The sequence below is a fragment of the Zalophus californianus genome, chromosome 4 (assembly GCF_009762305.2).
Source record: "Zalophus californianus isolate mZalCal1 chromosome 4, mZalCal1.pri.v2, whole genome shotgun sequence".
NCBI classification, from domain to species: domain Eukaryota; kingdom Metazoa; phylum Chordata; class Mammalia; order Carnivora; family Otariidae; genus Zalophus; species Zalophus californianus.
This window is the reverse complement of record NC_045598.1, coordinates 79,392,869-79,407,425: the sequence shown is the minus strand read 5'-3', so window position 1 is coordinate 79,407,425 and position 14,557 is coordinate 79,392,869. Positions and strand designations below refer to the sequence as shown.

The 14,557-nt window shown below is 37.9% G+C and overlaps 1 protein-coding gene across 2 annotated transcripts in view; it reads right to left on the bottom strand.

The window, feature by feature from the left end:
- ABCD3 (ATP binding cassette subfamily D member 3) overlaps positions 1 to 14,557 on the bottom strand; it is an 81,356-nt gene that overhangs the window by 16,193 nt on the left and 50,606 nt on the right. For both annotated transcript variants that reach the window (XM_027622230.2, XM_027622236.2), the window contains exons 11-16: positions 13,799 to 13,868; positions 13,613 to 13,710; positions 13,406 to 13,497; positions 11,813 to 11,904; positions 11,655 to 11,730; positions 11,466 to 11,529 (exon numbers count right to left, since the gene is read on the bottom strand). In XM_027622230.2, the coding sequence (XP_027478031.1) occupies positions 11,466 to 11,529; positions 11,655 to 11,730; positions 11,813 to 11,904; positions 13,406 to 13,497; positions 13,613 to 13,710; positions 13,799 to 13,868 (492 nt within the window). The remainder of the gene's footprint in view (positions 1 to 11,465; positions 11,530 to 11,654; positions 11,731 to 11,812; positions 11,905 to 13,405; positions 13,498 to 13,612; positions 13,711 to 13,798; positions 13,869 to 14,557) is intronic.

The following is a 14,557-nucleotide window of genomic DNA, read 5'->3' as shown; positions in this document are numbered from 1 at the left end:
TATATGGTCTTTTTTAAAAAAAAATGGAATCATACAATATATGTTCTACATGTTACTATTTAACAATATATCACAAAAATTATTCCAAGTCAGTATATTCAGATTCCTCCCATCCTATTTTTTTAATACCTACAGTGTATACCATTCTAAGAACACACCATAATTTATTTAAAAACTTCCTTTTTGTTAAATATTTAGATCATTTGTATTTTACTTTGCTCTTTTAGATAATACTGCAATGAACCAGAACCAGTGAGCAAATTTATGTATTAGTGAGAAATGTTTCTATGATCAGGTTCTTAGAAGTATACATATATTATAAATATTTACAAGTGCCACCAAATCACTCTGCAGTGATGTAAAGTTAAATGAGAAAATGTGATCGAGAGTGGTTAAGTTCTGAGCTTACAGTCTCATGTAAGTATTTAATCAACCCTGTGAAGAATCAGAAACCTGGGTTACAATTCCAGCTCACAACATCACACAGCAGTGTATCACAGCAGGAAAGAAGACAACAGAGATGTGAGTTACTCTGGGTGTGGAACCTGCCTCTGACAAATTTTTTCAACTGTTGAGGCCCTACATTGCTATTATTTAATTCAGTGAATATTTATTGAATGCTCAGTGTCAGGCTCTGCTCTAGGTAATGGGGCTACACTAACAAAAGAAAAAAAACAAAACAAAACCTGCCCTTACCACTTTACATTCTAGTAGGAGAGACATATCATAAAGAATACACACATTAAATGAGTAAATTAAATAGCATATGAGAAAATAAGTGCTATGGAGAAAAAAATCTATCAAGGGAAGAAAATTTCGGAGTGGGTAGGGGAGGTTACATTTTTAAGGTGGTCAGGCCAGGTCTCACTGAAAATGGTAACTGGGCAACTTTGAATGGAGTGAATTAGGAGTTTATCTGGAGGAAGAGTGCTCCAGCCCAACCCCACCCACAAAAAGATGGTTCAAAGGCACTGAGACAGGAATGTACCTATCCTGGTCAAAAAAATACAGAAAAGAGGCTGAGAAAAACAGGGAGGAAAGAGTAGTAGGAAAAAACACAGAGAGGTAAGAGACTGGGGGAGGGCAGTGCAAATTCGACAGGGCACTGGGAGCTACTGCAAGGACTACCTTTGACTTTGATGAAACACAGAGCCGCCATCAGCATTATTCCCAATAGCCAAAGGTGGAAGCAACTGAAGAGGATGAATGGATGAACAAAATGTGGTCTATCCATACAATGGAAGAGTATTCAGCCTTGAAAATGAATGAAATTCTGACACCTGCTACAACACGGATGGACCCTGAAGACATCATCAAGCTAAGGACATAAGCTAGACACAAAAGGATAACTCTTGTAGGACTCCACTTCTATGAAGTTCTTAGAACAGTCATATCCATAAAGGAGAATAGTAGTTACCAGGGGCTGGGAGGAGGGGTGGGGGGAGGGGGAATGAGGAGTTATTATTTAATGGGTACAGAGTTTCTATCTGTTATGATGAAAGAGTCCTGGGGATGGTTAGTGGTGACGGCTGCACAACACTGTAAATGAACTTAGTGCCACTGAACTATTTACAAAAGAATGGTTAGGAGTACATTTTATGTTATGTACATTTTGTCAATAAAAAAAATTTTAATGGTTGAAAGGGGTAAATTTTATATATATTTTACCACAGTAAAAAAAGAATGAGTTTCTGGGCACTTGGATGGCTAGGTCAGTTGGGTGGCTGACTCTTATTTCAGCTCAGGTCATGATCTCAGGGTCATGACATCCAGCCCGCTGCTGGGCTTCACACTCACTGGGGAATCCGCCTCAGGATTCTCTTTTCTCCCTCTCCCACTGCCCCTACCCCGCTCTCTCTCTCCCTGTTTCTCTTGTTCTCAAATAAATAAATCTTATTTTTTTTAAAAAAAGAATGGGCTTCTAAAAAAGGTTGAGAATTACTAGCCTACCACATAACTGATCTGTAATAAAATACCACATTGTATGCATTTCAGTGTTAGAGAATAAACTATATGGAATCATTTTTCCAGAAAAAGGAACTGTCCCTTTTTCTGAGAAATTATTTTAAAGAATCTTTTTGATGAACTTCCTAAGCAATTACCTATTACCTTTTCCTATGAAATTGAACATCGTGAATATTCCTAATAATTCAATTTCCTGTGAAATTGAAGATAGTGAATATTCCTGACAGACTTCTTCCTAAGCAATTACCTACTATCTTTTCCTGTGAAATGGAGTATAGTGAATACTTCTGATTATATATAATAATTTTACCTTACTATAATAGTGATATCCTTAGGAGCTCCTAAAGTTCAGGGCTGTTAATTAAACAGTCCTCTACTACTATGCTTTGAGGAATGTCAGCCGTATATACTGTCTTCTGTTCCTAACTGTTCATTGTGGTTTTCATCGGTAGCCAATATTTCTCTGTACTATTTGTTGCAATGTGCCAGGAAACCCAAAACCAAATATATAATGATCTGTAAACATAATAACTTAACTTAAGAGATATCTAAAGGCATTGTCTTTTATGCTCAAACGTCTTAAATCCAGCATTAACTTTACCCCCATGGCTTTTGGCAATGTTGGACAAACTTCCAATATGACATTAGCCATAATAAGCCAGCAATAGGTTTTCCATAGTAAAGATTTTTCAAAATGTTTTTATTTCCCCCCCAGGTTAAATTAAGACTAAAAGATAAGGGTAACTTTCGCTGCAAATTAAGTTCTTAATAACTTACTGAGGTTCCTGTACTGGTTTAATGGGACAACAGTTGCTTTATATGGCTGTTTTTTCTTTTAATGTTTCAAGTTTTATTTAAAATTTAGTTAACATATAGTCTAATATTAGTTTCAGGAGTAGAATCCATCATCACTTACATATGGCACCCAGCGCTCATCACAAGTGCCCTCCTTAACACACATCACCCATTTAGCCCATCCCCAACTCACCTCCCCTCCAGCAACCCTCAGTTTGTTCTCTATAGTTAAGAGTCTGTTTTATGGTTTGCTTCCCTTTTTTTTCCCCTTTCCCCTAATGCTCATCTGTTTTCTTAAATTCCACATAGGATGTACCACTATATTTTTACCAATTAAAATATGCCCCCCCATATAAGACTTCCTGATAAATCCAACTTTAGAATTTACCTTAATAATGTCATCAAAAACAGTTCTACACATAAATATGATTTAAGTAAAAGAGAGATTATACAAAAGTATGCTGCTTATGAAGATTCATAGACATCTTCAAATATTAGAAACGTGCCTTACTAAAAAGGTAAAAATTTTAAATAACTTACAAAGTACTATTTTAACACTGACATTATAACCTACAAGTCATTAATCTCTTAGGGTCTCCTCAGTCTACATCTAGATAAATAAATATCTGTTCTGGGGGAGTTTATAAAGGAATGAGGTATAAAATGTCCTATTCCAAAGAAGCTTATATAATTTTGTTATTATGTAAAACAAAAGACAAAAAAATCATAAAGCATTAAACAGTTCTTTTTTGGTGGCCAAGTCTGTTTTATTATGCCTCTGTCTAGATGAAAGAAATCCTTATTTTCAAATAAGCTAAATGGGTAGAAGGTTACAAAGAACTGAAGGATGTGTGTTAAATAAAGGCTATGCTAAGAAAAATGATGGAAAGACAATAAATGGGAAAAGGCCAAGTATAACTTAAAATACCTTAAGTCAGAGCGAGAGAGAAGAGGAATTCTTTATAGAAGACCCAAAGAAACAGCTTCCATTGGAAGAGAAGACAAAATAAGAATCAACAGGATAGCAACAGGTGGTACAGAACATGGTCACAAAGTAAAAAAACTTGAGCAAGTAGGGGCAAAACTAGGGACTCAAATAGGACTTTTCTATAGAAACCAAACTAAGAGCAAGAAAGTGAAGGGTTTGAGACTACAAAAGTAAAGTTATAGGGACTGAAGGCTAGAAGTATATTAAATCCAAACATAAGGGCTTTAAAAGGAAGAGCTTCTGGATACTTCAGTGTGGTAACCAGGTGACAAAGTGAGTAATATCACAGATAATCATCTTACCTCTTCTATGTTTCTTTAATTATTATGTAATGTTAGTCACCATACATTACATCATTAGTTTTTGATGTGGTGATCCACGATCCACTGTTTCCGTATAACACCCAGTGCTCCATGCAGTATGTGCCCTCCTTAATACCCATCACCGGGCTAACCCATCCCCCCACCCCCCTCCCCTCTAAAACCCCGTTTGCCTCTCAGAGTCCATCGTCTCTCATGGTTCGTCTCTCCCTCCGATTCCCCCCCCTTCATTTTTCCCTTCCTTCTCCCAATGTCCTCCATGCTATTCCGTATGTTCCACAAATAAGTGAAACCATATGATAATTGTCTTTCTCTGCTTGACTTATTTCACTGAGCATAATCTCCTCCAGTTCCATCCACGTTGATGCAAATGGCGGGTATTCATCCTTTCTGATGGCTGAGTAATATTCCATTGTATATATGGACCACATCTTCTTTATCCATTCATCTGTTGAAGGGCATCTCGGCTCTTTCCACAGTTTGGCTATTGCGGACATTGCTGCTATGAACATTGGGGTGCATACGGCCCTTCTTTTCACTACATCTGTGTCTTTGGGGTAAATACCCAGGAGGGCAATTGCTGGGTTAGGGTAGCTCTATTTTTAACTTTTTGAGGAACCTCCAGACTTTTCCAAAGTGGCTGTACCAACTTGCATTCCCAACAGTGTAAGAGGGTTCTCCTTTCTCCACCTCTCCAACATCTGTTGTTTCTTGCCTTGTTAATTTTTGCCATTCTAACTGGTGTAAGGTGGTATCTCAATGTGGTTTTTATTTGAATTTCCCTGATGGCTAATGACGATGAACATTTTTTCATGTGTCTGTTACCCACTCGTATGTCTTCTTTAGAGAAGTGTCTGTTCATGTCTTCTGCCCATTTTTTGACTTAATCATTTGTTTTTTGGGTGTTGAGTTTGAGAAGTTCTGTATAGATCTTGGATACCAGCCCTTTGTCTGTAGTGTCATTTGCAAATATCTTCTCCCATTCCACAGGTTGCCTCTTTGTTTTGTTGACTGTTTCCTTTGCTGTGCAGAAGCTTTTGATCTTGAGGAGGTCCCAAAAGTTCATTTTCCCTTTTTTTGTTTCCCTTGCCTTTGGAGACGTGTCTTGAAAGAAGTTGCTGTGGCTGATGTTGAAGGGTTACTGCCTATGCTCTCCCTTAGGATTTTGATGGATTCCTGTCTCACACTGAGGTCTTTCATCCATTTTGAGTTTATCTTTGTGTATGGTGTAAGAAAATGGTCACGTTACATTCTTCTGTATATAGCTAATTTTTCCAGCACTATTTATTAAAGAGACTGTCTTTTTTCCATTGCATATTTTTCCCTGCTTTGTCGAAGATTAGTTGACCAGAGTTGAGGGTCCATATTTGGGCTCTCTATTCTGTTCCACTGATCTGTGTGTCTGTTTTTGTGCCAATACCATGCTGTCTTAGTACGGCTTTGCAATATAGCTTGAAATCTGGCAATGTGATGCCCCCAGCTTTGTTTTTCTTTTTCAACATTTCCTTGGCAATTCAGGGTCTTTTCTGGTTCCATACAAATTTTAGGATTGTTTGTTCCAGCACTTTGAAAAATGTCATTGGTATTTTGATGGGGCTGGTGTTTAAAGTATAGATTGCTCTGGGCAGCATAGACATTTTAACAATGTTTATTCTTCCAATCCATGAGCCTGGAATGTTTTTCCATCTTATGTCTTCTTCAATTTCTTTCATAAGTGTTCTGTAATTTCTAGAGTACAGATCTTTTACTTCTTTGGTTAGGTTTATTCCAAGGTATCTTATGGTTTTCGATGCTGTTGTAAATGGAACTGATTCCCTAATTGCTCTTTCTACAGTTACATTGTTGGCATATAGGAAAGCAACTGATTTCTGTGCATTGATTTTGTATCCTGCCACATTACTGAATTCCTGTATGAGTTCTAGTAATTTGGGGGTGGAGTCTTTTGGGTTTTCCAAATAAAGTACCATGTCACCTGCGAAAGAGAGAGAGAGTTTGACTTCTTCTTGCCAATTTGAATATCTTTTATTTCTTTTTGTTGTCTGCTGTTGCTAGGACTTCTAGTACTATGTTGAACAGTAGCAGCGAAGAGTGGGCATCCTTGTTGTGTTCCCGATCTTAAGGGAAAGGCTCTCAGCTTTTCCCCATTGAGAATGATATTTGCTGTGGGCTTTTCATAGATGGTTTTTATGAAATTAAGGAATGTTCCCTCTATCCCTACACTCTGAAGAGTTTTAATCAGGAAAGGATGCTGTATTTTGTCAAATACTTTTTTTGCATCAATTGAGAGAGCCATATGGTTCTTGTCTCTTCTCTTATTAATGTGTTCTATCACACTGATTGATTTGTGAATGCTGAACCACCCTTGCATCCCAGGGATAAATCCCACCTAGTCGTGATGGATAATCCTTTTAATGTACTGTTGGTGATCCTATTTGCTAGGATCTTGTTGAGAATTTTGGCATCCATATTCATCAGGAATACTGGTCTATAATTCTTTTTGATGGGGTCTTTGCCTGGTTTTGGGATCAAGATAATGCTGGCCTCATAGAATGAGTTTGGAAGTTTTCCTTCTATTTTTCTGAAACAGCTTCAGGAGAATAGGTGTTATTTCTTCTTTGAATGTTTGGTAGAATTCCCCAGAGAATCCATCAGGCCCTGGACTCTTGTTTTTGGGGAGGTTTTTGATCACTGTTTCAATCCCATTACTGGTTATTGGTCTATTCAGGCTATTTCTTCCTGTTTCAGTCTTGGGAGTTTATAGGTTTCCAGGAAGGCTTCCATTTCTTCCAGGTTGCTTAATTTATTGGCATATAGTTGTTGATAATAATTTCTAATAATTGTTTTATTTCCTTGGTGGTAGTCGTGATCTCTCCCCTTTCATTCATAATTTTATTAATTTGGGTCCTTTCTCTTCTTTTGGGTAAGTCTGGCCAGTGGTTTATTGATCTTAATTCTTTCAAAGAACCAGCTTCTAGTTTCATTGACCTGCTCTATTGTATTTCTGGTTTCTAATTCATTGAAATCTGCTCTAATCGTAATTATTTCTCTTCTAATGTGTGGCTCAGGCTTTACTTATTGTTCTTTCTCCAGTTCTTTAAGGTGTAAAGTTAGTTTGTGTATTCGTGATTTTTCTATTTTTTTGAATGAGGCTTGGATGGCTATGTATTTCCCCCTTAGGACCACCTTTGCAGTATCCCATAGGTTTTGGACCAATGTGTTTTTGTTCTCATTGGTTTCCATGAATTGTTTAAGTTCTTCTTTGATTTCCTGGTTGACCCAAACTTTCTTAAGCAGGATGGTCTTTAGCTTCCAAGTGTCTGAATTTCTTCCAAATTTTTTCTTTCAAAGCATCGTGGTCTGAGAATATACAGGGAACCAGTTTCAAAGCATTGTGGTCTGAGAATATATAGGGAATAATCTCAATCTTTCTGTATCGGTTGAGACCTGATTTGTGACCCAGTATGTGTTCTATTCTGGAAAAAGTTCCATGTGCGTTCGAGAAGAATGAGTATTCTGTTGTTTTAGGGTGTAGAGGTCCATCTGGTCCAGTGTGTCATTCAAAGCTCTTGTTTCTTTGTTTATTTTTCTGCTTAGATGATCTGTCTATTGCTGAGAGTGGAGTGTTGAGGTCTCCTACTACTAACGTATTATTATCAATATGTCTCTTTATTTTGGTTAACAGTTGGCTTATGTAGTTGGCTGCTCCCATGTTGGGGGCATAGATATTTACAATTATTAGATCCTCTTATTGGATAGACCCTTTAAGGATAATATAGTGTCCTTCTGTATCTCTAACTATAGTCTTTAGCTTAAAATCTAATTTGTCTGATATGAGAATTGCTACCCCCCTTTCTTTTGAGGTCCGTTGGCATGAAAAATCGTTCTCCATCCCTTCACTTTCAGTCTGGATGTATCTTTAGGTTCAAAATGAGTCTCTTGTAGACAACATAGGGATGGGTCATGTCTTTTTATCCAATCTGTACCCTGTGCCGTTTCATGGGAGCATTTAGGCCATTCACGTTGAGAATGATTATGGAAAGATATGAATTTATTGTCATCATGTTGCCTGTGAAGACCGTGTTTTTATAGACTGTCCCTGTAAATTTCTGTTCTATATCACTCTTGGGGTCTTTCTCCTTTTATAGAACCCCCCTCAATATTTCCTGCAGGGCTGGCTTGGTGGTCACATATTCTTTCAGTTTCTGCTAGTCTTGGAAATTCCTTGTCTCTCTATCCATTCTGAATGACAGCCTTGCTGGATAAAGGATCCTTGGCTGCATGTTCTTCTCACTTAGTACCCAAAATATGTCTTGCCATCCCTTTCTGGCTTGCCAGGTCTCTGTGGACAGGTCTGACGTTATTCTGATGTTCCTCCCTCCATACGTAAGAAATCTCTTCCCCCTCACTGCTTTCAAGATTGTTTCCTTGGATCTAAGATTTGCGAATTGTACTATTATATGTCATGGTGTCGGTCTGTTCTCATTGATCTTGGGAGGGGTCCTCTCTGCCTCTTGGACACGAAAGCTTGTTTCCTTCCCCAGATTAGGGAAGTTCTCAGCTACAATCTGCTCAAATATAACTTCTAGACCTCTCTCTCCCTCCACCCCCTCAGGAATCCCAATAATTCTGATATTGGAATGTTTCATTGAGTCACTAATCTCTCTCAGTTTGATCCCTTTGTTCCTCCCATGCCGCCTCGGTTTCCTTTTCTATCATCTTTTCCTCTAGCTCACTAATTCGTTCTTCTGCCTCATTTACCCTGGCAGTCAAAGTATCCAGTTTAGACTGCATTTCATTCATAGCATTTTTATGTTTGGCCTGATTAGAGCTCATTTCTGCCCTTAGATGTTCTATATTGTTGTTAGTATTTTTCTCAAGCCTAGATATCACCTTCAAAATTGTTACTTTGAAGTTTATTTCTAACAGCTTGGTTATATCCATATCCATTAGTTCTGTGGCAGGAGCCACAGTCTCTTGAGTCTTTCCTTTGTGGGGGGTTCCTCCTCTTAGTCATTCTGTTGAGGGAATGCAGAGTCCAAAGTATTGACCACAACCCAAGCAAGATGCACCTGTTTTATAGGGACCTTAGGGTTGTCAGCCTCTTGTTCTTCTAGCCTGTCTTCTGGGGGAGGGGCCTGCCATGCTGTTACTCAGGCAACCCTGTTTGGGCAGAGGTTGCCCCCTGGGGGGGGGGGCGGGCTCAGTGAAAACTGTTCTGGGGGGCTTCTGTTCTCTGGCGGCTTTCTGAGTTTCTTCCAAGAGTCAAAGCAGAAGTGACTGCATCCAAACCTCTGTGTCAGAACACAGAGATTGCAGACTGTTCTTCAGTGAGCTCTCCAGGCCAGCACCATTTCTGTCTGTGCTGCTATAAACTGCAGCCTCCTGGGTTGTGCGCCCCTCAGCAGCACTCCCAGCTGCCGCTCCCAGGGCCGGGCACGTCTCTGCTTCTAAAACCGCCAGCCAGCCCTGGTTTATACGCACGAACCCATAGCTCCAGGTTTCAGTCTGGGAGGCTGCCCTAAAGTCCTTTCCCCGCCGCTACCGGTCCATCTGTGAGTCTGTGCCCGGTCTCCAGAGCAGGAGACTTTTGCCTTCCTGGCGTAATTTCACGGGGGCTCCCTGCCCTTCTGTTTATCTTCTGATATCTGCCCACAGAATCATGCTCCCTGCTTCATACCTCGAGACCAACCGCCAGAGGTATTCTGTTTGTAGAGATCCAGATCTATCTTCTTACATCTCATGCTGATTTCATGGGTGTTCAGAATGGTCTGGTAGATATCCAGCTCAATTCAGGGGACCGGTTGAAATAGGGGCCCCTACTCCTCCGCCATACCTCTTCCATGTATGTGTACATACGGATCCCGAAGAACCCCTTCTCACTATGCTTAATCTATGTATACATCTGTATTGCTAGTGGAACCTACTTCTGCATAAAGACAGAGCGAGGGAAAGTGGGAGAAAGGGCCAAGAAGACTGTTCACTGGAGAAATACCAGGCCCCTTTTCCCCTGGGGTAATGGCAATAAGGGAGCTACTGAAAATCTAACACAGATGGGGTTCTGAGCTCTGCTTTATCTTGAAATCGTCTGGTGGGGTGGCTACCTACTGTGCCAAGGTTGCACACCAAACTGACTAGAGCACCTAGAGTTAAATGAGACAACACTTCTGGAATACTTGGAGTCATTCAATATTTACCAACTATATTTATATTTTCTCTACATATTCTTGTATTTTCTGGCTTGAAGATAAATATGGCAATATATAATACTCATTGTCAAATAAGTTCAAAGTACTTTGCTTAACTAGCATTTTTTATTTTTATAGTTCCTTAAAAAGAAAGTGGACATATACTTAAAAAATATACATTATTAAGAATAACGAAATTGAAGATTTGCCTAAGATTATAAAAATTTAAAAACAAATCCAATAATTATACTTATTTTATAAATTATAAGACAACATTCTTAAAGTGAAAGCAATTGAAAAGAATCTTTGCATACAACACAAATTATAGAAGGTCACATACATAGTGTAGGCATGGAGAGGGAAGGAATTCTAGAGCTGTGCCATCCCATATAGTAGCCACTAGTCAGTCATGTGTAGCTATTTAAGATCTAATTAAAATTAAATTTCAAGTGTGGCTACTATATTGGACAAAGCAAACAGAGAACATTTCCATCACTGCAAACAGTTCTGGACAGTGTTGTTCTAAAGAAGTGGTATCTAGACTTGGGGAGACAACCTACATGGTAGGAATCTGTTACCAATCATCAAGATTTTCTGATCCGAACTATTTATAAGGTCATAATAGACATATATCCTAACAGTAACCCTTAGGCCTGGGAGTGTCTTACAAATCATACAGAAATACTCCTCTTTTTTCTTTTTAATTGGGTCTGCCATATTCCCATCTGATTACGAGACTATACTGAATCAGCATCACTCCTCACTTGGCATGAGATGTTACTGCAGTGCTACTGTGCTGCTCTCCTACAGTTTTCAGTGAGAACAGAGTCTATATCTGGTTTGTATAGGGACAGATCCTCCTGCACAGTCAAAACAACACCTAACCCTAATCTTTTTCAACGTAGACTAAAACTACATTGCATGTTTAAATTTTCATTTCCCACCAGAGACTACAATCAACTATATCTTCTATGGCTTTTTTGTGACAGCCTTTATTTGCAAAAGATTTTTTGATAGTAATATGTGAAACCTGAAAGTCCTAACAATTAAGATAGATAGATTTCTAAGTGTTTCAAAGACTTATTTTTTAAAAGAATTTTGTTGATTCAGAGACTAAGTCAAGCCTTACAGTTATTTTACATATTCAGACAAGTTTTTCATTTCACATTTTAAATCTGATCTAAGCTTATATATAATCATTTAATAACTTACTTCGAAATTAAGGTCTCGGATCAAGATATCTCCATTTGGCGTTGCTAAAGGAACATGATCAAATCTACGGAGGAAATTGATAAAAAATTACAATTTTATATTAAACACTAAGCAAACACAGCTGAAAGAGAATGCTACTATACAGTTTAACAAATGTTTATGGTGCTAAAGAACTTTTCCTATACATACTTTATAATGTTATCAGCATTGATGATTTCTCCAGCACCAGGTATCAAGGGAATAACTTGTGCTCCTTCTTCAATACCTTAAGTGGAAAAATAAGTATCAGAGCATCACATTACATCAGCCAAAACTTAAACTAGGTGACCTAGTGCATTCATATTTACCCCTTTCCTGTTGTGAGACCATTGTGCGCTCATATTTGCCTTGATTTAAATCCTTTAGTACTTGCATTAATTCTGTAATCCGAGCAGTAAAACTGAAATTAAAAAAAAAAAGTCATAATGAAAACTCCAAAGGCCATACCTTTTACTATTATTTTTGTTATTTGAGATGTAACTGACATATAGCACACTGTGTAAGTTTAAAACTTTAACTGAAATTTCTAAAATTACAATTTAGTTTAAATGAAATAACCTAGAGAAGTCTCATCATCAGAAAGTGTGAGTGATAGTGTATGAATGCTTTATTATGTTTCCGTAGGAGAGCAGGAACATGAGAATAAAGGAAGAGGCTTCATAGGATCTCCACCTCAACCGATAATTACTTCATTAACAGGGGAGTCAAGAAGGTTGTTTGCCACTAGAATTTTAAGGTTTTTAGCAGAGACTACACAAGGACTAGTACTAGTACGTTCCTCAGACATAGGAAGTATGGACCGAGTTCCTCCTGGAGTGAGAGACAGCCAAGTACAAAGTCAGCCTTCCTGTGTGAGGAAGGCATTTATTACATACATGCCAAATGTCTGCTACTTCCCTGCAAACATGGAGGATTCTTCTCTTTCCTACTCCGAAATGGGAGAAAAGATGACGTGTTCTTAATATTAGAAAGAAATCACTGTGGCAATAGAAATCAAAACTAATGCCAAGACATCGAGGAAATAAAAATAACATGATGGTCAAAGAGAAAGCAATCTACATTGAAGAAACAAAAGAGAACTTTTCTGTGAAAATCAAGCAGAAACCTCCTGAAGGAACAGAAGCAGCCCATCTACCACGAACCGTAAAGGCATAAGAAAAGTTATTGACAAGTAGGAAAAATGTTCGCATTCTCAAGAGAAACAGACTCCTCATAGTAGTTGACAATCTCCTCCATCTTGCCATGAAGACCTAAACTGTCATAGAAGAGGAGGAATAAAGAAGAAATATGCGGATGAGTCACAGGTCTGGGAAGGATCAGAAGTGATCCAATTCCTTCAGATGTACTTTTTACATTATGGTGTTTTTTTATGCCATATCAAGCCCTTTATACTGGAGGTCAAAATACTGAAATAATTCCACATTACAGTCTAAGAACAATTTTACTACACAGAATGACCATATTTGCAATTGCATCTACAGATACCACAAGGTGACTTTTCACTTCTTTCCCCATTAAAATCAACTTCATCTTTATCTTACAGTGGAGGACAAAAAAGCTCAAATACAAAAATTCTATTCATTAACCTAATTTTCCATGAATTAAGAAAAGACTGCCCTGACTTAACATTTTCTAACTTATCGAATACTAGTGTCCATGGAGCAGACAGCTTGAGAACCACTAACCTGGCTGAAGACTCAAACAGCTCTCTTAAGGAAACATGAAAAGCTCCCTCTCAGAGAAAAACCTTCCTTAATTTTCCTATCAAAATCAGCTTGCAGGAACAGGAAATGGGGCTTCAGTTGCCCCTTACCTTAACCTCAACTGGGCACAATCATTAAGTATAACATATTTTTAAAAGTTATTTTCTGCAATTGCTCAGTATTACTAATCTTACTTACCCAGCCAATCTAGTCATTTCACGGCCAGCCAAAACTATCCGACCCAGAGCTTGAGACATTCGCAAAAGCATTCTTCCACTTTGGTAGTAATCCTTAAATAGAAATAAATACTAGTTTTCACTTACATTTCTAAGACTAAAAACTAGCTTTTATTTGTTTTTATATTTAAATTTCAATTTATTATGACACTGATTACTAATACTTTACCTCCAGAAGTTCTGAATGCGTACTCTTGAGATGTCGAGGATGAGACAAATCTAGGAAAGGACGACTTACAACTAGGTAACCAACAACAGTGGCAAGATCTGAAACAAAACGTTAAGATTTAAACATTAACAATACTTTGCTTTCTCCACAAATTTCATTCCACTATCTCTTTTAAAGCATACTTACATTTGGCAACTATGCTATCAATGAAGCCCATGGAAAACCGAAACAAAATGAAATTATGGAGATGCTCCACCTGGCAGAAAGCAAAAACAAAGAAATCTCTATTTTATGTGTATGTAAAAATATGAATCTACCCTGAAAATAAAAAACTGCATGATTTATTCCACAAATATTTACTGAAAATTAAAAAATTATATAATTTATTGATTCCACAAATATTGCCTATGGTTTCTGATTATACTGTACATCACATATCATGCACAATACTTATCACAGAGCAGACGCCAAATACTTTGTGAAACCATTTTTATGCAAACAGAATGGAAATTACATATAAATGTTAATGTGGTATCATTTGTATATAATACTGCATTCACAATACTATCAAATACATAAATACTAAAACTGATCAATAATCAAAACAACAATAAAACAGAAGAATGAGCTAATTTAGGTAAAACACTACCTGTCTAGATTGGCACTCAGTGCTTTGCTTTAGTTGGAGACATCTGGTCTCTGCTGTCCCCAAGAATCTGACTACACTCGATCTGAACCAAGTGCTAACGTCATCAATGCTGTATAGCCCCTAGTTTGCAGCTTGAATCAAGCATGCACTACCTCAAAATTACAAGTCTAAAAATGTTTTATATTCTGCCCTTTCAATGTTCTCAACTTTTCCATCTATCAGATTATTCAAGGCCCTGCATGATCTGGCACTGGGCTCTATCCTAAACTTCATCTGCTTCTATGTTATTCCTTCTT